Below are 24,821 nucleotides of genomic sequence, written 5' to 3' on the forward strand. Positions count from 1 at the left end.
CAAAGTAATTTCCTTCTCTCTTCTGTGCAGATCTGGATGAGTGTGCAAACATTCCTGGTCTCTGTGGCGTAGGTGAATGCTCTAATACTGTTGGCAGCTACTTCTGCAAGTGTCCACAGGGATATTATACCTCTGTGGATGGATCCAGGTGTATAGGTGAGTCCTCATACATTGTTGTTGTCTCATCTCTCTATGGACTTCCCTGTCCTTTCTTTCGTTTTATACATCGGATATGTGACACGCAAATAGTCAAGCAAAATATCTTTCCTTTTCCCACCACATTTTGGTTCTTCTCTTCCTTTACGGCTGGCACTGAGAGAAGGAAGAACTGAAATCTTTCTCGCGTTCCAGCTGGTAGAATTTAGGTCAGTAGTCACTTGACTGTTTCCACAACAATGAGCTATATTTCTTTAAACTCAGAGAATGTGATGAGTGAAGTAGGGTTAGCTTCTCATGCTCAGATTGCTTTGTTTTTTTTAACATCATGGATGGAAAAAGTCAAGTATGTGTTCAACTGTCAGTCGGTCTGGATGAACAGTGAAGTGTTTGCTTGTGTGTCATTGAACAGTCCACATCCTGGGAAGTTGATAACAGTGTATATATTCAAACACACACACACACACACACACGCACAGTCACCAAAAATGCCTGTCCAGCTCGCAAGTTCAGCTCCGACTGACCCAAAACAAACCAGGGAGGAATTTGGGTCAGAATGGTCCCATTTAATGTTCATGCACATACTTAGATGTGCATGCGTACACACAAACATATGCAATCACACACAGCTACAAACCCCCCAGGAGAGGATGTTCCTGAGGAAGGAATGTCTGAGTCTTTTGCTCCAGAAAACTGTTGCGCCAAACAGTTCAGCCAGTTTCCCATGCAGCAACACTTAAGCATTAATATCTTCGCTGGCCCCTCAAGGTACCGACTGATTGTCCTCCAACCAATTCTGCGCTTCACAGACATCTTGTCGAGCTTAACCGAGCAATCAGCATTGCATTCACCGGCCTCTCCATGTAAATGCACTATACAGTATGAGCTTGGTTTGAAACAAGACATGATATATTTATATTAGCAGGGAATCTGAGTGTTAGTCACACCAGTGCACAGTGCCAGAAACTGCAGGATGCAGGAAAGGTTGTCATAAATAGGAAATGATGACTATTTGAAGTGGCTTCCATCTTTCAAATGATGGAAAATCTGAAGCTATGATGACTGCTTTTTTGATTGTACTTGTGCCAATTTGCTCAACATGCAGACAACACATGCCATATTCTAAACAAAAGGGTTAGGTTAACGGACGTCATGCTGTGTTGTTTCCCACAGATGCTCGTGGCGGGTTTTGCTACGCTAGCCTGCTGAATGGGCGCTGTGCCAACCAAAACTCACAGCCGTTGACTAAAATGCAGTGCTGTTGTGACAGTGGACGGTGCTGGTCTGATGGGTCAGCTCCTGAAATGTGTCCCATCCGTGGAACAGGTGGGGTCCTCAACATCTCATGGCCTTTAACATCTCTCTCTCTCTCTCTCTCTCATACAGTATGTATCTGTTTCTCAACACTGGATTTTACCTCCTGATTTTTCTCCCATGTGCTTCTTTTAGAGGAGTACCAGAAACTGTGCATCCAGATACCTGATGGCAACGGTGGAGGGTTTGTACCTGGTCGTGTTCCAGGAAGCCCCGACCTACTTCCGTATCCTGGTCAAGCACCTGGGCCAGGTCCTGGCCAGGTGCCCTTAATTCCTGGTCAAATTCCCATCCCGGGCCAAGGACCTGGTCAGACTCCAGGCCAATATCCAGGTCAGTTTCCAGGCCCATTCCCAGGACAATATCCACATTTTCCAGGACAGCTACCTCTACAGCCTCCATTGCCAGGTCAGCACTTCCTATTGCTTGTCTTTGATTAATTTTTCTACTTAGAAATGAATTCTTCAAAGTTTACATTTAAGCCATCAAAGCTAATAAGTCACAATTCCTGGTGTGAATCAGTGGATTTGCGTTGCTTGGCTTCCCAATGAACTTTTCTGTTTCATGCCATTTAGCTAAAAAGTCACATGTTAATGAAGGGAAACTTGACCTTTGACTAAGTCTTGGTTGTTTCCTAATATAGAGTTCCCTACTTTATTTGAGTGTTGGTACTAACAAATCCTAAGTGAATGTGCAGAAAATATACGATCTGAAAGAGGACATTCTTTCATAATTGCATACTCGACTATGTCCAGAGTCAAATGAGCCATTTTCAAAATCATCAAACATTTCCTCTTAAATCATTTTCATCGTTTGGCCAAGTTTATGCTAACAGCAGTGCCTCAATGTAAATCATGGAAGGTCCTGCCAGATTCTAGTACAGTTTAGGTGTATTGTGTTGGGCAATGCTTTTTAAAAACTATTCTTCCATATTCGGGGCAATTGAAATGTAATGTTTCCTTCACAACTTATCTCCTAATATGTCATTTTTTTCTGTTATCTTTTTTTATGAAACCAATTTGTGATCCATCCATGATGCATGTGTGTAAATGTTTCTGTTAGGTCCCGTTATCCAAACCCAGAACATCACCAACATGTGCCAGGCCTATCGCAACCTCTGCCTGAATGGGAGGTGTATTCCGACGCCAGGCATTGGATATCGCTGTGAGTGCAACATGGGCTTCAGGTTGGATTCGCGAGGAGAATGCTTAGGTAAGAACTGACAGATTGAGGAAGAAGTTTCTGACCCCACCGGAGAGCATGGAGAAAATTAAAGACGGAAAAATGTAATGAGCTTTATGTTTCTTTTAAAGATGACGACGAATGTGAGCGAAACCCTTGTGCACATGGAGAGTGTGTGAACACGCCCGGGTCTTACATCTGTCAGTGCCCCGCTGGATTCCAGACAACAGCAACCAGAACAGAGTGCCGAGGTTACACACACACACAAGCACACAACGCACACACGAACACACACTTCAAGAGGATGTATGTGTTTACAACACCATTTGTTTATTTCTGCTAGATCTGGATGAGTGTGTGGCCAACGGTCGAATCTGCAACAACGGCCGCTGTGTAAACACAGTGGGAAGCTTCCACTGTGTCTGCAATGCTGGCTTTGAGATTTCATCAGATGGCAAGAACTGTCAAGGTCTGTCAAGTTTTACATTTATAGAGTACAGACATTTTTAAAGTGTAGTATTCCGTCATAACGTCAGCATGTGTAATGTTTAGGTTTAATGGGCCATGGATCTCTTGAGTGAGGTTATTTAATACCAATGCCTGTTGAAGGAATGTTCTGTAAGAGATGTCGTTTTAAAGGATCATGCTGGTGGTTTTGTGTGTTTTAGCCCATTTAGTGCAAAATATACACATTTTATACCACTGATTTTATCCAAAGGACCCATGCATCCACATTTTTCAGCTCATTTTAGGTTTTATAAAGTGTTGAAAACTTGCAATGCTATCAAACTTGCTTTAGCTAGGTAGTTTATCACAGATCACCCTTTTTCCCATTGAGCTGCCAGTGAACTCTAACCCCATCCCTTGCCTTTACTCTCTCTCTGGCTCTTTATTTTTATTCTAGACACATTTATTTCTGTCACTTTTTCTTGGGAACAAGTGTAGGCAACTTTATAAATGCCTTCAAGGATAGGCTGTGTGAAAATATGCTGTTTTCCCAGATTTTTTAAAACACAGCTTTGAAGTATTGATAACAGTGTTGGACCAAGCCGACCATAGTTGGCTGTTTCGAGCGGCTACAAAACACCAATTCTGATTGAGAATACTCTTGTTTTCTCATGTCACATTTTATTATGTACACGTAGGAATTAGGTTGTCAGCCGGGGGTGTGTTGTAAAATTTTGCCTGTTGCTCAGGAATGGTTCAAAATCCAAAATGACAGAGTTGGCTGCTCAATTCTCGACATTTTTCACAGATTTATGTGGTTTCTTTGTGTTTTTCTCCTAGACTTGATTTTCTATCAGAATTGGTAGCTCGCCGATGTAATCTTTTGGTGTTCAACATCCAGTTCCTTAATGTTAGAGAACTGAAATGTACTACGAAGGGTTTTGAAAATAGTGTTAGCTTGCTAATGCATTGTTAGACAGCAGCAATATGACTTCAATTGAGCTCAATCAAGCTCTGTGACAAACTGATTGTCAAGACGGTCATAAAGGAAACATGTATAAAATGTATTGTTATCGGACTCAACCATGCAAAACCACCAGTATGTGCCTGTAACCATTGTATCTTTATGTCTTAATGCACTGTTTACCAATCTTTCAATGTGTGTGTGTTCAATCACAGACCAGGACGAGTGTCTGATCAGGAATATGTGCCTCAATGGATTGTGTATCAATGAAGATGGCAGCTTCAAGTGCATCTGTAAACCTGGATTCCTGCTGGACACTAGTGGACGCATGTGTGTAGGTGTGTTTCTCAGACGGCCCACGGACTGACGGATTATTAAAATCACGTCTCTACACCACCAGAATATACTTTGAGTCAACTGTTATTCGACCTGTATTTTTAGCTAGCTAACCTCTCTGTAATGTTAGTACTTCTATTATTCCAGCATTAAACAACAAGCCAAAAATCCCCTTAAAAACCACGGAAAAATCCCTCAGCATCCTGGCAAGCCAGCTGGACTGGGGATAGTTTGGGCCCGCCTTTTTTCAGATTCCAGCAGACAGCCTTCCTAAAATTATTCAGGGCAATGAAACGAGATTGAGCCTTTAAAATTGACACAACAAGCAACAATGGTCAGCTGTTTGATCGGGAGACAAAAACGTGCGTGTCACATAGTGTTTGACCAACAATTTTGTCATATTGCGCTAACAGAGACTGTTAAAATTACTGTAACATTTTAACCTTACATCAACAAATGTCCTGGGAAGAAAACTCTTTTTATTTCCACCATCTTGTTCCACAACGCTGCAGATACAGACGTTTGATCTCAGAGACACTGACCTGGTTAAGTCAGGGCAGAATAAATAAACAGGAGAGCAGGGTGTGGGTGAAGTGTGCTGATGTATGCAGTCATTAATGAACTGTGTAGTCTAAAAGGGGCCCTGGGGCCTCTTCATCTCCATCTGCAGTCTTGGTGTTCCCCTTACACACCCACTCAGAACACACACTTGATATGTGCACGTCCTATCATTGTTCGTGCTCATTATGATAATTGTTGTTAAACGTTGGTGAGATCAAGGTCAAGGAAACACATTTCTTCTTAGTTGAGGAAACTTGTGATTTATTTTGGGGCTTTTTGCCTTTATTCGATCGGACAGTGGATAGAGTAGGAAACTGGGGAGAGATGAGGGAAAGGAACCACAGGTCGTGCTTGAAACCGGGCCGCCCGCTTGAAGGATTTTAGCCTCTGGGGCGATCTAACCGTTAGGCCATCTGCGCCCCTTGGCTGTGTTCTTAATAAACCCAGTATCTGGGGGACTTTAGCAACCACATTTTCAGCAGGAAATGGTTTACTTTAAATTGTTTCTGGCCTCTGACCATTCATTTTTAGGACAGAAATGTTTGAATGAATAATTCTCTGCATCTGTTTGTAGACATTGACGAGTGTGAGACTCCAGGAATGTGTATGAACGGCCACTGCCTCAACACGGAGGGATCCTTCCGCTGTGAGTGTATGGCCGGGATGGCTGTTGGCCTGGATGGACGGGTCTGTGTTGGTGAGTACAATTTGAATGTGTTGATGTGTTCATTTGTCCATCTAACTCCCTCACTTCATGAAGAAGCTTTACAGTCACGCATTTCGTAAGTCATACAAGCAAATTTGTCCAGATTTATTCTTTAAAATGTGTCTGATAAAAAATGTCTTTGACTAAGTTTGGGAAAGAATTGGTACTTCCAGCTGTTTCCTACAAACACACATGTTTAGGTTTAAAATTATTTTCTCTGATCTGACAAAGCTTTTACCAAAATGTTTGTCTCAATTTGCGAGGTTTCATCTCCCAGCTGTCTTATTTATTTGAGCTAGAACCTTGGTACAAATATTTTCCAGTTGAGTGAGAAATTGAGCTAAACTGAAAGTGACAAAATGACATTTTAATAAACTTTACCACAAACATCCCATCCTGTTTACCTGCTGCAAACACATGCTCATTATCATTAGTCACCATGTTTTGATCAGTTTTGATAAATGTTGTCCTGTCTCCTTGTGCTCCAATCTCCTGGACTGGCACTCAGGGACTATTTATTTGCAACATTCCTATATCCCCCCTAAATGACATTTCTTTGTGTATTGTGCTGGAAGTGTTGAAATGCTGTTGTTCAGTCTGGGTGACTTTTCTACAGGATGATATCAGCGCACGAGAATGCCTCAAATCCCAGGATATTATGGAGAGAGAACAGCCGTTTGTTTTGCCAGTGTTGTTGTTTATTGGAGCCATGGACCCTTGCCTCCCTCCTCTCTTTTTTTCAATCCATCTCTACTCTCTTTCCAGATCTCTTGCTTCATCTGCGTTTCTCACAAACTCCGTCTCTCTCATTTTCCCCAAAACAGACACGCATATGCGCAGTTCTTGTTATGGTGGCTACAAGCGAGGGCAGTGTGTTAGGCCTTTATTTGGAGCTGTGACCAAGTCGGAGTGCTGCTGCGCCAGCACAGAGTACGCCTATGGAGAACCATGCCAACCCTGCCCACCACAAAGCTCTGGTACGGATATTCAAATCACTCCACCCTTTATACATATGGAGCAACCTCCTGCTGCCTGTAACAGAAACACACACATAAAAACAAAGAGCTTGTGTTTGATTTAAGACACATACATGACAAAATGACAAGATCAGAAACGAGGGTAAGAAGACAGAAACTCCTATTGTTAAAAGTCATTGACATCCTCCACAGATGCAGACACACGCACATACATTTACACACACACACACACACACACACACGCACACACAGCATCCAGTCACTTGTCATTAGTCCTGCCAATTAAAGTTTCTGTATCAAAAGATGCCAGCGCTGCACCACGTTAAGGAGGTGGTTTTATTATACATCCAGGCTTAATGAGAAAGCATGGAAATGGATAATGACATGCTATTTAACGATTCCCCTTGAGATCTCTTAGATTTTGGCAAATGTGAAAGTTTCTGAAACACTGTAATTTCTTCTCTTTATCAACTGAGCTGTGCTTTTTTTTTTGCTTTTTTTGCAGCTGAGTTCCTGGCTCTGTGCCCCAATGGGGGTGGCATAACTGGTGATGGAAGAGGTAAAGAACTCAGAATCATCATTTGTATTTTTCATTGATATCATAATGGACCAAACTAAGTTCGATAAATGAAATGTGATCATTACTCGAGCTCTATTACTTCGATAATGTTTTGTGCCTTCACAGACATAAACGAGTGTGCACTCGACCCTGACATATGCCAGAATGGCGTGTGTGAGAATATGTTGAGGACCTTCAAATGTGCCTGCAATGAAGGATTTGAAGTAGACCTGACGGGCAAAAACTGTGTTGGTAGGTTCACTGTTCTCAAAGTCCTCATCCGCCAAGAAAATTAAGAATTACAGCCCTCACAAAGCCAAGGTGAGGAAAGTCATCAAGTGTCTCTCCTGTGTTTTTATCCTTAGATATTGACGAGTGTCTGATGAACAGACAGCTGTGTGAAAACGGTCTGTGCAGGAACACACCTGGCAGTTTCACCTGTCAGTGCCCCAAAGGATACCAGTTTGATCCTGAGACAGACATCTGCAAGGGTCAGAAACTCCTTCGTTCTGTAACACATTTCATCACTGCATGTACTATGTCTGCATTTTTAGAAGAATGAGAGATAGACAATTTAATGGGGGAAAAATGTGGGGTGTGTTTTTGTCTCCTTCAGATGTGGATGAATGTCTGTCTAGCCCGTGTATTAATGGAGACTGTATGAACAGCCCAGGCTCCTATGTGTGTTTGTGTACACTCGGCAGTTCTCTGGACAGCTCTGGACTGGAGTGTATCGGTAAGTAAACATTGTGTTGTTTGAGTCTTAGATCATCACCAAAATCAAACTTTTTTTTTTTTTTTTTTTTTTTAAAGATTTATTTTTGGGCTTTTTGTGCCTTTAATGGATAGAGAGGACAGTGGATAGAGTCGGAAATCAGGGAGAGAGAGAGTGGGGAGTGACATGCGGGAGGGGGGCCACAGGCGTGGGGGCGAACCCGGGCCGCCCGCTTGAGACGATAGCCTCCATACATGGGGCGCGCGCACTAACCACTGCGCCACCAGCACCCCGCTCTTTCCATAACTTTTAAGCAAAATAAACTCCTGGAGACAGACTCTAGTGGACGTGTCTTCAAGTTTTCTTGCAGCTTCAGTCGGATATTTGATATATTGAAAATATTGATGAAGGCTGCTGTGAACACATGATTTCTATCTATATAAATGACAGGCCTGTGATGCCATGTTAATATTTCCTACATTTAAAATGAGTTTTTAATTAATGAGGCAAAGATAGTGGCTCCTATTCATTTGTAAAGTAACCTGATGAAGGTGGTTAAATTCTTGTCAGATTTCCCATAATTGCAGGTGCAGATGGCTGTGTGCAGGAGTTTCTTGTTTCCAGGCAAAATAGATCTGAAACTTGAAACACTTGAATGAACTCAAGGAGTAAAACTAGTGATCTTTTTCACAAATGACTGATGTAGATATGATGAAGTCCTAGACAAAATGGGCTTAAACAGCTATCTGTTTGCTATCTATTTCTACATAAATGTGTAGTAAGTAGAGGTTTTGTTTCATAAAACAGAGACAACTAAGAGCACATGCTGGTTGAAGATAGTGAATGATCGCTGTGAGGTCAACATCAATGGGGCGACTCTGAAGTCACACTGCTGCGCTACGCTTGGAGAGGCCTGGAACAGCCCGTGTGCCAAATGTCAAAAAGGTGAAATGACAAATATACACACTTTTCTAACCACATTCTGATTTTACCAGTTACCAGCATTGAATGACACTGTAATATGTGCTTTGAACATTCTCAGATCCAATCTGTGGTAAAGGCTTAGCTCGAGTGAAAGGAAATGTCTGTGAAGGTAACGTCCATGTAGACACAGAAATTCAGACCGTTTGTGTTTAATGTGAGGGACTTGAAACACTGGAGCTGTTGTTGATCCTGCTCTGGTTTTTCTCTGCTGACTGTCAGATGTGGATGAGTGTCAAGTGTTTCCCGGAGTGTGTATCAATGGAAAGTGCATCAACACGCCAGGCTCCTTCTTCTGCCAGTGCCCTCCTGGAATGACTGTGGATGTCAGTGGCAGGACGTGCATTGGTGGGTGCAGCATAGATGTAGTGGAGCTAGACCTGGTTCATCTATCTTTACTGTAAACTAAGCTGTAAATGATGCGTCTGTGGTTTTCCAGACCTGCGTACAGAGCAGTGTTACCTCACCCACGAGGACGAGCGCTGTGGGACTCCTATCTCAGGGAAGCACCGTGTGGACGCCTGCTGCTGCTCGGTGGGTGTAGCCTGGGGCCCCGAGTGTGATGAATGTCCTGAGAAGGGAACTCCGGACTACACCCAGCTCTGTCCTCGAGGCCCAGGCTTCTCACACAGGGGCGACTTCATCAACGGCAGACCCTTCCTTAAAGGTAAGGTGACATCCACAGACTGGATCAAACTCACTGAGTCGTTTCCTGACCGTTCTTTCACCTGTGTTTCTGCTCTGTACTTTAGATATAAATGAGTGCAGGATGATAAACACCCTCTGCTCGAATGGAAGGTGTAGAAACACAATCGGGAGCTTCCGCTGTCGCTGTGATAACGGCTACGCCCTGGACTCGGATGAGAGAAATTGCACTGGTGAGAGTTACTGACTGAAGCAATTTGCTGTTTAGTGGTTCAGTCAATGAGCTTATAAAGAAATTAATCAACAACAAGTTGATGCTTCAGTCAACTTTTAAGTACTTGTAAAAACAAACATGCTGACTACTTTCTGATTCCAACTTCTCCAATGTGATTATGTGTTGTTTTTCACAGTTTATATTCTCATTTCTTTTTCTTGTTTATTTACTCTTTGGTGTCTTGGCATCTTGAAAATACTCCCTACACTTCTAAAAAAAAGGACATATTCCATTATTTTCTGATGCAGTCTAACTGATGAGTACTTCCAAGCTCATTAATCGAGAAATGGTTCATTCTTCAGTTGTTAGAAGAGCGTGTATACATGTAGCTGCTGTTTTTGGCTGCAGTGTTTGCTCAACATCAGCTATGACAATATCTTAACTCCATTGTATCCTCACAAGTCAAACCACACTCCATCAGTCCCCCCCCCCTTTCTGAACCCCTCTCCCAACACTGATTACAGCAAAGTGGTGTTAAGCTGTTGCCTACATCCAGCTCATTCGGTCTAATGGCAGTCTGGCTGCTTTGGACTTGTTGGAGCCAGTCCCTGTAGTCTGCTTAGCTACATTACTCCTCTGCTTAAATGTGCACACATCGCTTTAGGTTTAAATTCCAGTGCCATGGATTTATTCTCAAATAATTTATAGGCTCTTAGTAAGTAAATGATATCTGGGACCTTTTAACCCAACATGAGTGAGATCCCAGCCCAGAGTCTTTTTGTTAAGTGTTTGAAAATGTGGATTAAATTCAAAAGAGATCAGGCCTTTAGCTTTAGACTTCAGAAGAATCTGTTTGAAGAGTCAAGTCTGCATGAACCATCTTCAGTTCAGCTCTTGATCTCATTTTATAGCCTTCCTTTATGTTGTAACCTTTTGATAAATATGTTGTGCTTTTATGCTTTGTTTGCCTAACATTGCAAAGGATCGCTTAGTTTCTTTGACTACTAATCCGTTTCACCATATCTCCTCCGTCTCTGAGTTTAAAATAAGCCAGAGTAGCTCTCTGAGGGATCTCCTGTGCTCTTTTAAAGGAACGTTCTTTGTGTCTGAGTTTTGTTGCATTTCTTTCCCTTCAGACATCGACGAGTGCCGCATCTCCCCGGACCTGTGCGGACAAGGCAGGTGTCTTAACACACCAGGAGATTTTGAATGCGAGTGCTTCGAAGGCTATGAAAGTGGCTTCATGATGATGAAGAATTGCATGGGTGAGTGACAGACTCTGACACACCAACACCTGCAGACCCTACAAATACACGCATATTAAATTATATAAATTCTTCTGCTCGAAACGATTTAGTCCAGTTACATGCAGAGGCAGCGCTCCTTAGCATGAAGTCATGTAGTCTTTTTGGACATGAATTAGAAACCTGATCTCCTTAAAGGCTCTCAAGCACACCCTGTTTAAGTGGCATCTTCTGAGAGCAGAAGAAAAGCTTTGCCAACCTATAAAGTTTAGGGAAAGCCTGCCGCACAATCCAAGTCCCCATCACAACCCTGCCGTCTCTTCCACGCTCCCTCATGGGCAGTAAGCTCTGGACGAGGTGCTTAGTCGAACATGCCAGACCTGAAACTCTCTGTTTAGACGTCTGATGTCATCTGAAATTTCCAGGCTGTGTGCATTTGTATATAAATGTGGTTGTGTCAGAGAGAAGGAGAATTAAAGAGACTTTATGTAACCTCTGCGAGTTTTGAAATGGTCTAGTCCGCACACTCCGGGTGTCGTCACAATCGCTTTGCAAAACTGCGCCATGAAGTCTTAAAGATAATTGTTCTTCATTACATTTTTAAACTGCATATATGCGGGGAACACAATCATCTGCCCAGGAATACGATTTTTTTTATATGCAGCTAAACTCCTAATGTTCTGCCATCTGTGAAAATACTTGATGCTCTATTTTTTGCTCTGGGCTGCCTTTTCGACGCCGTTTGATTAAATTCTTGGGAGAAATCGTACACACAAAATGGAGAGTCTCAATACTTTTGTTGGCGTAAAGCCGCCGTGAGGCCAAAATTGGCGAGACAAATTTACTCGCACGCTGTGGCCACAAAAGCAGCTGGTGTTGGAAATAACGTAGGCTGGGTTGCAATCAAGAGCCGTCTGGACTGACTGGACGAGCAGGCTAAGGAAAACAACTAACAAGTACATTTTTGAACATTTTTTCTTTAAAATGTATTATTTTGTCCCCCCTGCCAAGCACAAAGCTGTTAATTTCTTCCCCTCAATCTCACTTAATCTCATGAACAAGATTACGGTGTAACCGAGATGAATTTGACCTGTAGTTGTGCCAGAGGGTCCTGAAGCTGGCTTTGGAAAAATAAACACAAATTAGAATATTTGAATCTGATGGGCTTCATTGGAAATTCAAAAAATGTGTTTCAATGATTTTCTTGGTCGTCAGAATTTTCAATACTTTCATAATGTTTGATACAACTTGTTTTAAAAAATACGATATCTCTGTTTAATGAGAGATACTATCTAAAGGTGCAGTAGTTTATAAAGAAAGTAAAGATCATCAGTCTTAAACCAAAGCTGCTGCAAGGGAAACAGAGAGAGAGAGAGAGAGAGAGAGCAGTTGGGTCAGTTCAATAAGGGGCAGAGGACTTTTTTCTTTGCTGTGGTTTGAGGTATCGATATCGTTTGCGGTATCGATATTGTTCTATTTATCTAGTACTGTCTCCAAATTTAAAATTCTGTAGTCATGACAACCCTAAGCTCTACCTGTGTCTGTACTGAATATGAGTGCCTTCTTTCACCTCTAGACATCGATGAGTGTGAGAGAAACCCTCTGCTGTGCCGTGGAGGTGAATGTAAAAACACGGAGGGCAGCTTCCGGTGCATTTGCCCTGAAGGACACGAGATCGCCACTGATGGTTCGGCCTGTCTAGGTGAGTGATGATCATCATCAGAGAGGAGAGTCTGGCAGACACTTCTTCTCTAAACCTTTGTCTAATCTTCTTTCTTTGAGAATTGTTTTTGTGCTTGAGTACGGTTTCGACTTTATTTTCTTTGGAGATGAAAGAAAGACCGAAGAATGGAAAGACGCGCAGAGGTTGAGACGTTGTCACAGAGCAGGCAGTCTGAAAGAGAAGTGTGCCTTTCATGGTACCTCCCTCCATCTGCCTCTGTGTGTGGCCTCAGTGGGGCCGATCAGGGGTGAGAGTGTCAGAGTCAGGGCTCTGTACGTGTGAGATAGATGTTCTCTAACACATGGGCTGATATGAACTCAGGACCATGTGTGTGTGACTTCATCTCTGTTGACATGTTTGCAAAATAAGTGTCTACTTAGATCTCAGCATGATAAAGACAAAAGAAAATCGTTTGAGGAAGAAGTGATTTACAGCAGCTTTAAACTGTGTGTGCTTATATTTGACCTTTTGTTAGGTCCTGAAAAAAAAGAAAAAAAAGTGATTGTTTTTTTTGTATTTGTTTGAGTGATACTCTATCTTCTTCTGTTCATATACCTTTAAAAAACAAGATCTGAAATGTCTGGCCTTATCTTGTACTCGTAGGATAATTGACAAAGATACAGCCATCTTGTCTGAGTAGGTTCTGAGTCATCTGAGAAATGTAAGCCTCTGTGGATCATTAGCATGCTTACTGGGTTAACGACTCTGATGTGAGTCATCCTTGATTATTAGTATGCTAATGATCCACAGAGGCTTACATTTCTAGCTCTGTCCCCCAGATAGTAGACCTTTAATTCTCTTGTGCACTGTATAGTTTAACACTCCTCACGTGCAGTTTATAGACTTTGGCTGATCATACATTAATCACTGGGTGTCACTCTGATGACCTAATGGAGTGTGTCAAGGTTTCGGGCCATGACCTAATGCTAACTCGCTGCCCCGAAGCTCATTTCTTTTCTTTATTACCACCCAGAGAAATAAAAACAATGAAAGCATCAGTGAACACTGCCCATCTCGCCCCATCTAAGACAATGGTCCTTATTGTCCTTGGTGAGGCAATGAACTGAACTGTTTAAATGATGATAATGATGATAAACTTTGGTTGTTTAGCAGATGTCATACAGAGGGGTGTGACACAGTGTGCTCAATGATGTCATGTTACTAGTGACTCATTTATCACCATTTGATTTGAAATCCACAATGAAACATCTGTCACAAACTGACCTCCGGTTGTTGGTATTCATTGTACTCCACTCTTCTCAAGAGGGTGGACATTAAAATAATTATACACCATTAAGAGCTCTAACTGAGCAATTATTTGTGGGCGTGGAGTTTAAAAGTTCAAATTAAACCATGTTGACAATCAATTAGTTGTTTAAGTCATTGTCAACAAATCGCAGGTTTCAAGTAGGAATAATTGTTGTTTTTTGGACTTCCATAGTATTTAAATGAATGACTTTTAAATTGAACAGTTTGGTTTGGTTTTCTGGGAGATTAAAAAATGAATTTGAACTTGTTGTTTGGGGTCGGGGTCTTTCTGATGTGAATTTCCTTTATTATTTATTTTTTATTGACTTTCTTGGACCCAACAGAAAAATGAAAATGAATAAAAGGTGTTAGTGCCAGCCATAGATGGGTGCCTTACTCAATCAAACTATGAAGGGCGACTGGTTAGCATCGAGGAGCACGTAACAGATTCCATAAACTGACTTTTGCTGATTTTAAGGATTTCCACTTTTAGCGATCATGAAAATATGATACTGATTGTTTCAGCTTGAAACATATGGTTCATCACAAGTCATTAAAAAATGTGTGATAGAATGTCATTATTGCTTTTTCTTTCACAGATATTAATGAATGTGAGTTGAGCGACAGGCTGTGCAGGAACGGCCAATGTGTCAACATGATCGGTCGCTACCAGTGTACCTGTGACACAGGATACAAATCTACTGAGAACAGACTGGAATGTGTCGGTGCGTACTGAACTATCACCACTTTCTTTCAAAGCTATTGCTTTTGTTACTATGGATACAATCTAAAGGTTAAGTCCTAGCAGTATATCATGTTAATGAATCTTTTTTTGCCTCTCAGACATTGACGAGTGCACTATAGAGAACGGTGGCTGTGAGACTTTCTGCACCAACTCAGAGGGAAGCTATGAATGCAGCTGCCACAGCGGATACGCCTTGATGCCGGATCTGAGAAGCTGCACTGGTAAGTCGTTTTGTGTTTGCATCTCTGATTCCATATTCATTCATAATGCACCTCCTCCTAACAGCCCTGAAGTAGATCAAGGGCACAGTTAAGAGACACCACATTGAAGAGCTGGAAAGAAGCCGTAGATCAAGAAACCAGGTTTATAGAGAGTAATGCTTTGATTTAATTGGAATGTGCTCAAAGAAATCATGCAGTTGTCTGCAGAGAGAGCTAAAGACACAGTCTTAACCTGCCCTTTTGATTGCAGATTCAAAATGTTACTCAATAATGATAATGATGCTTATATATCAGTCGAGTAAATTGCATTTCTTGCTTAGAGGGTATAAAGTTTTTACCCCTGAGGGCAGGCTTCACATGTTGTTCATACTAACTCCTGCCACTCCTTTAATTAGCAGATCCAGATATAGAATCAGAGATCAAGGCAGTGCAGGGTAAATTTCAGTGTAGTTTGTTTAGAAGATAGACTGAAATTACATCTGGATCCTGAACTGACCTTGTTGATTTAAGAGAGTAAAGATTAGTGAATGTACACCAGAAGTTCTTTTCATATACCCATATTTGGGTATGTTTAACTTTACTTCAACATTCCCACCTGGATTATACGTTTTAAGAACAGTTTTTTTCTTGTCCTTTGTATTTTCCCATTTCAGTTTCATCTGAATGTCTCTGTCTTTAATCTTCAGATATCGATGAGTGTGAGGAGAGCCCAGAAATCTGCGATGGTGGCCAGTGTACCAACACCCCAGGGACGTACCAGTGTCTGTGCTTTGACGGTTTCATGTCATCAGAGGATATGAAGACTTGCCTGGGTAATCGACTCGCATTGCAATTCATAAAATAATACGCTGCAGCTTCCCCAGCGATAAGTAGATCCAGCTCTCAGAGATTTACTGAAAAGACAAAATGATCAACAAATGGGATTTCCAAGATATGAGTCATGAGAAAGTGACTTAATGAGTCAGATCTACGGGGCTGTGTGTGAGAAAGAAGAGAGTAATGTTGTTCTTGTTAATTTTAAAGACAGCGAACATTGTGTGATTTGGGGTTTGCAGGGAGGAATGCATGACATTTAGACGTCTGGTTCCACTGAGAGAGAAAACAAAAACCTGACATCAGTGATTGAAATGCTTTTGAACACGTCTGCACAAACACATGCTCACATTACTGCTTTATTTATTAAAAGTAAACATATTTCAAAGCCTTCATATAGTTCATTATGTTATCTTTTGTGACTCGCTTACACATATCCCATCAGAACCTTTCTGGCAGGCCACATCTGCAGTAGCTTCTTCAGGTTCAATTATTGTAACAGATTTTTATTTATTGCAGTTGTTTTTAGCAAATTACCATTCTCACTCTTTTTCTTTTAATCCTTGTTTTCCCTCCTTGTTTAGATGTGGACGAGTGTGAGTTGAACCCAAACATCTGTCTGAGTGGGAACTGTGAGAACACAAAGGGATCCTTCATCTGTCACTGTGAACTGGGATACTCTGTACGCAAGGGCACCACAGGCTGCACAGGTGAGAGACACAAACACACGCTTGAGAGCATTTTTACACAGCACAAAACATCCTGTCAGTGGAACAACGGTGATTGGAGTGAAAGGATGGTGAGTCAGTGGAGGACTGCTGTTGATTAAGTGGTGAATGAAGTGTGTGTGTGCCTAGGTGGTTTTGTTGAAGACAGGAGTGAAACCATGTAGAAGAGAAAGGCGAGAAATGAGAGAATGGAAGGAGAATGAAATTCTGGCTAACCAGAAGCAGCTCTTAACATTACTCAGACTAATTCAAGAGCTCCTGTCTGACTAGATGAGAAACACGCTTACAAACACACAGAACATACCGTCACATGGACTAGCAGCAAAACAGCAGGACCAGTGAGATCACTGTTTTCTGACAGATGCAAGCATCACATTGCACCTTTGTTTATTCCTTTGTTGCTCTTTCATTAAGGTCATTTAAACATTACGTGATGGTTGGAAGAGTTTTGTAGCACGTAATCACCTGAAACGGCTCCAAAACACATAAATACAGTCTTATGCTAGTTTTGACTCACTTCTAGTGTAGCCAGAGATAGTCTATTCCTGATTTATATGGCCACTTTAAAGTTTGGGGATTGGGGGCTAGTAAGAGCTCAATCAGTGATCTTATCCAGCCTCCTTTCTGTGATCCAAGTGAGTCACAGTCAGCAGGAGCATGTCCTCCTTCTAACGCAAATAAACAGGTCTGTCTGACCTTCAAACTCATTCGCACACACTCTTGCTCATTCTAATCCCATTAAAATGTCCATACAGTATATTCCTTGTTTTGAGAGGGCTAGAGTTGCAGTAAAGCAGCCGGTTCTGATTCACAGGTTTGGAATTTCAGCCTCAGAATACCAGAGAATTAAGACACTAATTCCTCTCAGGCAGGCAGGATGTCTTGTAATAGACAAGCAAACAAAACTTGCTCATCTTCAACGGCTCCCCTTCTAACATACAAAATGCATAAGACATTGGTTGTCTTTGTCGAACAAGCTTATCAGACCATGTTGGTATGTGTGGACTGAATCTTCTTGCATGTGTAAATGAGTGAGTGGTATTCTCAAGCTCGATCTGATCCAGCTGTTGATGAAGCTCCCACAAGAATGATTTCCCAAATTGTATTCCACAACACTTAGAGGCAGGGTGCGGGTATTCTTATTTAGCACTTTTGTTTTTTTAAGTTATGTTTTGGAAAGTCAGGAGTGGGTGGAGATGTACTGGTAAAGTTTACAAGGCTGGGAGTGTCTCAGCTTTAAAGAGAAGACCAGGGTGAAGTGTTCAGCGTGTTGACTTTTATTATCTCTTAGGTAAATGACAACACAACCAAACAATTTGGGGTGAAGCAAGGTTATTTTACCTTAAAAACAAAACAACAAAAAGTCTTCCTTTTAGAAATATTTGGTTGAATTCAAAAGCTACAAAACTTGCCCTTGATCAATTGAATAGATACTACTTCAATACTACTTCAACAGTGTTGCTTGCTCCTGCATCAATAGCAGCTTGTTAGGCTAACGTATGCAAGCTAAATTAGCAAACTTTATAAAGTCTACTTTATGTCATTGCAAAGTGAGCTGTTTAACTAAACTCTACTGAACTTTTTTTTTTTACTTTTGCTACTTTTGTAAAACATTTTAATGATCTAAATTATCGAAATAAAACCAGTGGCCATAGTCTCACTGAAACGCATTCTGCTTGGTCGTGAACTAAATAAGCTAATGTGTTTCAATAGCTAAGGCTAGCATACTTAAGAAATCTAGCCTACTAGCTACTATCATTGAGCCAGTTTTCTAACCTTAAATGAGTCCTCTCTTCTCATGCTAACGCCACGCCACAATACTTTTTAATATTGTCTTGTAAAAACTTGCAGTCTCACATTCCTTTTGCTCAGTAAGATGCAGGCTTTTGGGGCTAGTGTGAGTTACTGTTAGCAAACTTAATTTAGTTGTGTAGGTTAGGCTACTGATCAGTCTTAGTTTTTTCACTTTCTGTAAATATCTTTAATTTTTTCAACAGTTAAAATTATTTTTTTTCATTTCCTTAATAGTTGATTTTTTTCTACTATATCTAAAAACTTGAAAAGTTTTAGGATTAATCTTATTTCAAAACTAATATAGCAGCATAACGCTATTTCCAAAATACACGGAAAAGTCAGGGATACAGATAGAAAAAAATCCTGGACACTTTTAAATGAAGAGAGTTGAGAATATTGTATATGCTTGGATTGGCTTGGATTGGTATAAATATTTTTTAAGTATTATCACTCTGCTGATTTTTTTGTAGTATATCACTGCATGTCCAAATTGCCTGAACACCAGCCACTTTAAGGCCTTATTTGGACTCGCAGCCTTAATCAATTTTTATGTTCTATATCCAGATTGTAGCCAGATTGATTTTAGAGTCACAACATCCAAAAAATAAAACATCAAATATGGTTATTACAATTCAGACCCAAACCACATGTGGACATGTTTTGAAATATGAATCTACTCGTATGTTTGTAATGTCTGGACACACTAATCTAATCAGATCACTTTCAAACATTGCGGCCAGCCTGTCTAATGATGTGATTTGAAAAAAAAAAAAAAGATTTCCCGGCAGTCCAAATGAAGTCTTTGACATGTAGCAAGACAGGTGGCAAACATATAGACAGGCAACCAGGCAATCATACAAACTGGGAGACAGATAGACAGGCAGGTAGGCAGATGTGTTGTTCCCTCTTTTCTCCCCTTTTTATCCATGTTTCATCTGTCAGGCATTAGTCCTTGTTAAATCAAGCCTCTTGTTTGACACCAGCTGTGATCGCTGACACGCTTGCATTTTACATTTCCAATTGAGAAAATGTGTGAGTGTTTGTTGTGCTCTCTGTCATCAAAGGCTTGGGGGAAATGATCTTTAACTTTGTCTGTAATCCAGGGAGATTCGCCCTCATAAGAAACCCCTCATCAAATGTAGTGTAAATACACTGTAGCCTCTCCCCGGGAAGACTGTAAACCAGCAGCACTAATCTCTAATTGACAGTGCTTTGAATTACTACCCTCACACACACACACACACACACACACACACACACACACACACACACACACACACACACACACACACACAAAGTGTCTTACAGGCTGATAATACCTCACATCTTGATTGAGTTCTTTAAATGGCTTCTCTTGATGTACAGGGACTGCCACAAAAACACATGACCAATCCCTCTAAAAAAGCTGAAACAATTGCTTTTTTCCCAGCTCAGTGCCAGGTATTGTGTTGATCAGTGTTTCACAGGGTGTTTTGTTTTGGCTCATATTAGCAGCCATTATTGTTGTAGCGAATACAGTTTATTTTTTGTAACGGTGCCATGTTTTCAATCCTGTTTTTGATTGAGATAGCTAGATAACAACCTGCAGGATGTAAACAGAACATTATTATAGTAGCCAATTTAATTGTCTCTATTGGTTTTTGTTCATGTATTACAACAGCGGGCCACATACAAGAGATGGACAAATATAGAGAGGTGTTTTTATAACCACTTTGTCTGCTAAGTACCTCCATTTTTCATCCATTGGCAGAATTCAGATGTAATTACAATGTCTTTCCTGTGAAGGAATGTTTATTTGTAGAGTTGGCACATTACTACATCACACTTTTATGGAAATGATATTTGGAAAAGATTGAATTTCCAAACTTGACATCTGGGGTGGTGAGAAAACCAAACACATGCATTAAAGAGAGCTTTTACAAAAGCCTCATATGAGAGGTGCAGTGTCTGTGGATCTGTGGGTGAAGAGGAAAATCTTTGCCTAAAATAACCTCAGAAATTCTTGTTCAGGCATAGCAGACAGAACAAGGCCTCAGCGTAAGGATATCGTTCTCCCTCTTAGCCTTTTTAGAGCTCTCTGGACGCACAGTGAAACTCCAGAGACCGGGGCTCATTAAACCTCTGCAGGAAGGCTATTAGTATCAGAGATCATGAGAATGTCTTCATGCCCTCCGCTCTGAAATACAACTCTCAGTGGATGAAGACAGTGACCCAGAAAGACTTAGTGCTGTTGCTCCTGCTGGTGTCTTTATACAGTTCAAACCAAGCATCAAGTCGCTTCCCAAAGCCAAGAACTCCCCAGGAATGAGAATGCAAATCACCAGACCATCAGAGCAATGTCTATGTTTCCTTACCTGACTTCTTGTTTGTTTTCTCTTTGACAGATATCAATGAGTGTGAGATCGGAGCCCATAATTGTGACAGGCAAGCCACATGCACCAACACAGCTGGAAGCTTCAAATGTAACTGTGCTCCAGGGTGGATTGGCAACGGCCTCAAATGCACAGGTAAGTCTTGAGGCCTTAAACGATCACAGTACATTGTAGTATTTATATTTGTAATATTTGGTAGTAATATGCATAATATGATGCATTAAAAAGCCTCTTTCAACTATTGACCAAACAAAAGGATAGCTTGGAAGGTACTTGAGAGTGCACAAGTCTGCTAAGGCTCATCGTCCAGTTTATGCAAATATACTCTACATGCAACCGTCATATATGTCTGGTTATATTAGACGGATCAGCTTGTTAATGAATTAGATTTAGATTGGAATCAGCTTCACAATTCCACCATGACCTTCCATGGTGAAGTACCTAACTAAAGTCTTTCCCACTTACTGAGTCCTGGTGCTGTAAACAGTCACATGGCAAAAACTTTTTTTCTACCAGTTCACTTTTTATTTCCCCCCCGTCTGAGGAAAGTCTGTTGTGTGTTGTGTTTCAGACCTGGATGAGTGTTCCAATGGGACACACATGTGCAGCAACAACGCTGAGTGTCTGAACACCATGGGTTCATATCGCTGTTCATGCAAGGAAGGATTCTCTGGAGATGGATTCTACTGCTCAGGTCACATATACAAACCAATATCTGAACCACAATTTTGGCTTTTAAAAGATGCACAAATGCAGTATGTGCTTACGGACTTCATTTGTGTATATGATGACAACTACAGACAGCGATGAGTGTGCAGAGAACGGCAACCTGTGTGAGAGCGGCCACTGTCTTAATCTGCCTGGAGGATACCGCTGTGAATGTGACATGGGCTTCATCCCCACTGTGGACGGCAAAGCCTGTGAAGGTAAGGCAGCAAAACTCCTGACTATGCTGGCTCCACACCTTTACATTGGTGCCCAAATCATTAATTATGTAGAGTGATTCAAACAGGTCTGGTGTTGGTCTGGTGAATGTTTGGTTTCCTGTTTGGAAAAAGAACCAATCCAAAACAGGCAGACTTCAAGTGGAACTTATGAGATGATGTTTTGGACAGGGGAAGTACACAGGATGCTTAGCAGCTAAGTGGTTTTAATCGTGAGAACATTTCTTGGGGAATGACAACAGTACCGGATTATGCTTTGTTTCCTTTTCATATTTGGCTGAGGATTTGCTTTGTTTTGCAGTGGGTGGGGTGGGGGTGGATTCCATCATAGCACTTTGATAGAAGCAAACAAAAATGTAAAAAGCAAATACATCAGGATCAGTCAAAAGTATTTTTTTTAGTTTAGTCAGCAAACCAAGGCTGCATCTATCAGCAAAGAGTTCTTTTTATAGCTTATTTTAGTCAGTCCATATTTGTTTTTCCATCTACAGTATTTTTATATATACTATTACAGTGTGTCTTTGAGAAAAAGAAAACTTCAGGTGGGAGCAGGATGCTTATTTTTCCCGACTTGACCTGGTAAGGGTTAAAAAATGAGCATCAGGCCAATCAGTGGCAGAGAACGGTCTAGATCGGACTATGCCCAAGTGAGAAAATGTTCTTGGGAGTTAGCTCATGACAGCTTGCAGTCATTAACAGGTTAAGTAATGTATGAGATATTTAGACACAAGATTGATTGGGATACATACTTTTCCATTGTGTTTCTTGACTTTATTTATATGAACTCGTTTCAGTCAGGTCATTAGATTTTAATTCCTAAGCTAGTAAAACAAAGCTGCAGGACCTTTTAAGTCCCACTCGGGTTATGGATCTTTGGATCTATAACCTTAATACTACACTTTTATATTCTCCAGGTTAACCTCATATACTGTGCAAAATGTATTTTTCAGGGATAATTTAATTTGGATATAGAATTAAAAAAATTGAAGAATGAGGTAAGATTGCATGTAGACCTTATTGACTAAGGAGGTGTATAAAAACCTAACCTGCGCTACTGTAGTGTTAACATATGAACACGTTTATCACTGGTAGCAGAAAGAGCATGATTCATGCTCCCAGAGATACAGTAAGACATTGCTGGATTCAATTGAATGAGCAGACTGACCTCATTGTGCTGATGTGTCAAACATCCTGAAATAACCTGTCCGGTTCTCCGTGCATCAACTTAGGCAGGACTGGACAGTAATGACTTGTGCAGAGTGTAATGATGTGGAAGAGCACAATTTCATAACCTTGGCTGCAGCTCTGATAGTGTATGTGTGCGTCTGTCTGAATATGTCTGGGCATTTTTTTTTGCCCCAGAACTGTCATTCTTTAGCAGAGGTGAGCGGCCTTCACTTCCTGTTGCTGGCTGCCAATTTTCCACCATGATCCCATGATCCACTAATCCCTCACAGCTGGGTCTCTCTGTCTCTCTCCCTCTCCCTCTATCTCTATCTGTCTCTCTCTCTGTCTCTCTCTGCCTCTCTTTATCTTTTACAGACATAGATGAATGTACCTTTGCTGACATCTGTGTCAATGGACGCTGCAGGAACATCCCAGGGCTTTTTAGATGTGAATGTAACATCGGTTATGAACTTGACAGGAGTGGAGGCAACTGCACAGGTAAGGCCAGTCAAAACCCAGAATCCAACTGCTCGCTTAAATGAAACTGTATTTGTGTCTAGTGAGCTAAGACAATACGAAGGAGTTTATAAAATGAATGTATCCACAGCAGTCAATAAATTATAGATATTTTAACCCCAGTATAAACGTCTCCTGTTTTCCTTGCTGTCATTCCAAACAATGAATACATTAAATAGACTTTTGTTTTGTCTGCTTTCTCAGATATCAATGAGTGTATAGACCCGACCATCTGTATTAATGGAATCTGTGTCAACATCCCTGGAAGCTACCACTGTAACTGCCCTGCAGACTTCGAACTCAACCCCACACGAGTGGGCTGTGTAGGTGAGACTCAACAGGTTCTCAACTCACGCTGTTGGTGCTGATGTTGATCACTCTCAAGCAGAAGTATCTGTACACCTGAACTCTCTTGTGCATGTGTGTGTTTGTGTGTGTGTGTGTGTGTGTACGTGTACAGACACTCGCTCTGGAAGCTGCTACCTGGATGTTCGTTCACGAGGTGATGCATCAGAGAGCTTGGACTGCTCCAATGAGATCGGAGTTGGCGTTTCCAAGGCGTCTTGCTGCTGTTCCCTGGGCCAGGGCTGGGGAAATCCATGTGAAAATTGCCCGTCCGTCAACTCTAGTAAGTCAACACAAACAAAATTAGGACTTGTGTGTATTATGTATGAGTCATTTCTTATGCTGCCTTCAGTTTAATAGCATGGTATGTAACCTCTTGACATAAACAGCCAAAAACAGGTCAGTGAGATTACATAGAACATCTCTTGGCAGCCACCGTGGAAATTTGTGTTGCCCACCTGAGTCTCAAACATTGTACGTTTAAGTTTTTTATATGTCAGATGTGCTTCAAAGTTTTCTCTTTTTCATGAACATGACACAAATTGAACCAAATCACAAATATATAAATACACAAATGTACATTTTAAAACGTTAGGTGTGAGTTTGCTGACAGGGTTCAGGCTACTTGCGCTTGTCATGCAATGAGTGTGTTTTGACTGTTGTTGTTGTTGTTGCTGCTGGTAAAGATGAGACAGCTTTGTGCAACTAACCTGAAATTGTGAACAGATGGCTCAAAACACTACAGGGAATGACTCGCCCTCTTTAGCGCAGGGAAATGCTTGCTTCTATGACAAAAACGGAAACTTTTTTACTTTGGCTTTTGTAATTCTGAGTAGCTGCAGTCATGTCCGGTCCACTGGGCTCTGTGGATCCCTTTGAGATCTGAGACGGCTGGTCAGAATAACCAAAACAGAGTGACAGGAAACGAGATGACGACCAGAAAATATACTATCCCAACTGGGCATGTGACTAGTCACAATGTCTAACAATTTCTGTCAAAGTCTGCACAAAACAAGCTCTCATTGTGGTTTGTGTGTGTTGTGTCATTGTCCCTGGTTAATGTGATGTGTTCTGTGTTACAGCTGAGTACAAGACGTTGTGTCCTGGAGGAGAAGGTTTCAGACCAAATCCCATCACAGTCATCTTAGAAGGTCAGCAGCATGCTTTTATTTTTCTGTGTGTGATCACCCCTGCTTAGCCGTAA

General features: G+C 41.3%; 1 protein-coding gene across 1 annotated transcript in view; it reads left to right on the forward strand.

Annotated features, from left to right (window-relative positions):
• The window catches only part of fbn1 (fibrillin 1), a 60,971-nt gene that overhangs the window by 15,778 nt on the left and 20,372 nt on the right, over positions 1-24,821 (forward strand). Inside the window, exons 9-39 of the mRNA XM_061033872.1 lie at positions 31-156; positions 1,330-1,482; positions 1,606-1,878; positions 2,533-2,682; positions 2,784-2,903; positions 2,996-3,121; positions 4,279-4,401; positions 5,535-5,657; positions 6,491-6,643; positions 7,149-7,202; positions 7,329-7,454; positions 7,568-7,693; positions 7,819-7,938; positions 8,725-8,862; positions 8,960-9,010; positions 9,121-9,246; positions 9,338-9,565; positions 9,651-9,776; positions 10,894-11,022; positions 12,578-12,703; positions 14,572-14,697; positions 14,816-14,938; positions 15,625-15,750; positions 16,336-16,461; positions 20,658-20,780; positions 21,217-21,339; positions 21,446-21,571; positions 23,132-23,254; positions 23,477-23,599; positions 23,733-23,900; positions 24,700-24,768. Of these exons, the coding sequence (XP_060889855.1) occupies positions 31-156; positions 1,330-1,482; positions 1,606-1,878; positions 2,533-2,682; positions 2,784-2,903; positions 2,996-3,121; positions 4,279-4,401; positions 5,535-5,657; positions 6,491-6,643; positions 7,149-7,202; positions 7,329-7,454; positions 7,568-7,693; positions 7,819-7,938; positions 8,725-8,862; positions 8,960-9,010; positions 9,121-9,246; positions 9,338-9,565; positions 9,651-9,776; positions 10,894-11,022; positions 12,578-12,703; positions 14,572-14,697; positions 14,816-14,938; positions 15,625-15,750; positions 16,336-16,461; positions 20,658-20,780; positions 21,217-21,339; positions 21,446-21,571; positions 23,132-23,254; positions 23,477-23,599; positions 23,733-23,900; positions 24,700-24,768 (4,053 nt within the window). The remainder of the gene's footprint in view (positions 1-30; positions 157-1,329; positions 1,483-1,605; positions 1,879-2,532; positions 2,683-2,783; positions 2,904-2,995; positions 3,122-4,278; positions 4,402-5,534; positions 5,658-6,490; positions 6,644-7,148; positions 7,203-7,328; positions 7,455-7,567; positions 7,694-7,818; positions 7,939-8,724; positions 8,863-8,959; positions 9,011-9,120; positions 9,247-9,337; positions 9,566-9,650; positions 9,777-10,893; positions 11,023-12,577; positions 12,704-14,571; positions 14,698-14,815; positions 14,939-15,624; positions 15,751-16,335; positions 16,462-20,657; positions 20,781-21,216; positions 21,340-21,445; positions 21,572-23,131; positions 23,255-23,476; positions 23,600-23,732; positions 23,901-24,699; positions 24,769-24,821) is intronic.

Source organism: Labrus mixtus, chromosome 1 (genome assembly GCF_963584025.1).
Source record: "Labrus mixtus chromosome 1, fLabMix1.1, whole genome shotgun sequence".
NCBI lineage: Eukaryota > Metazoa > Chordata > Actinopteri > Labriformes > Labridae > Labrus > Labrus mixtus.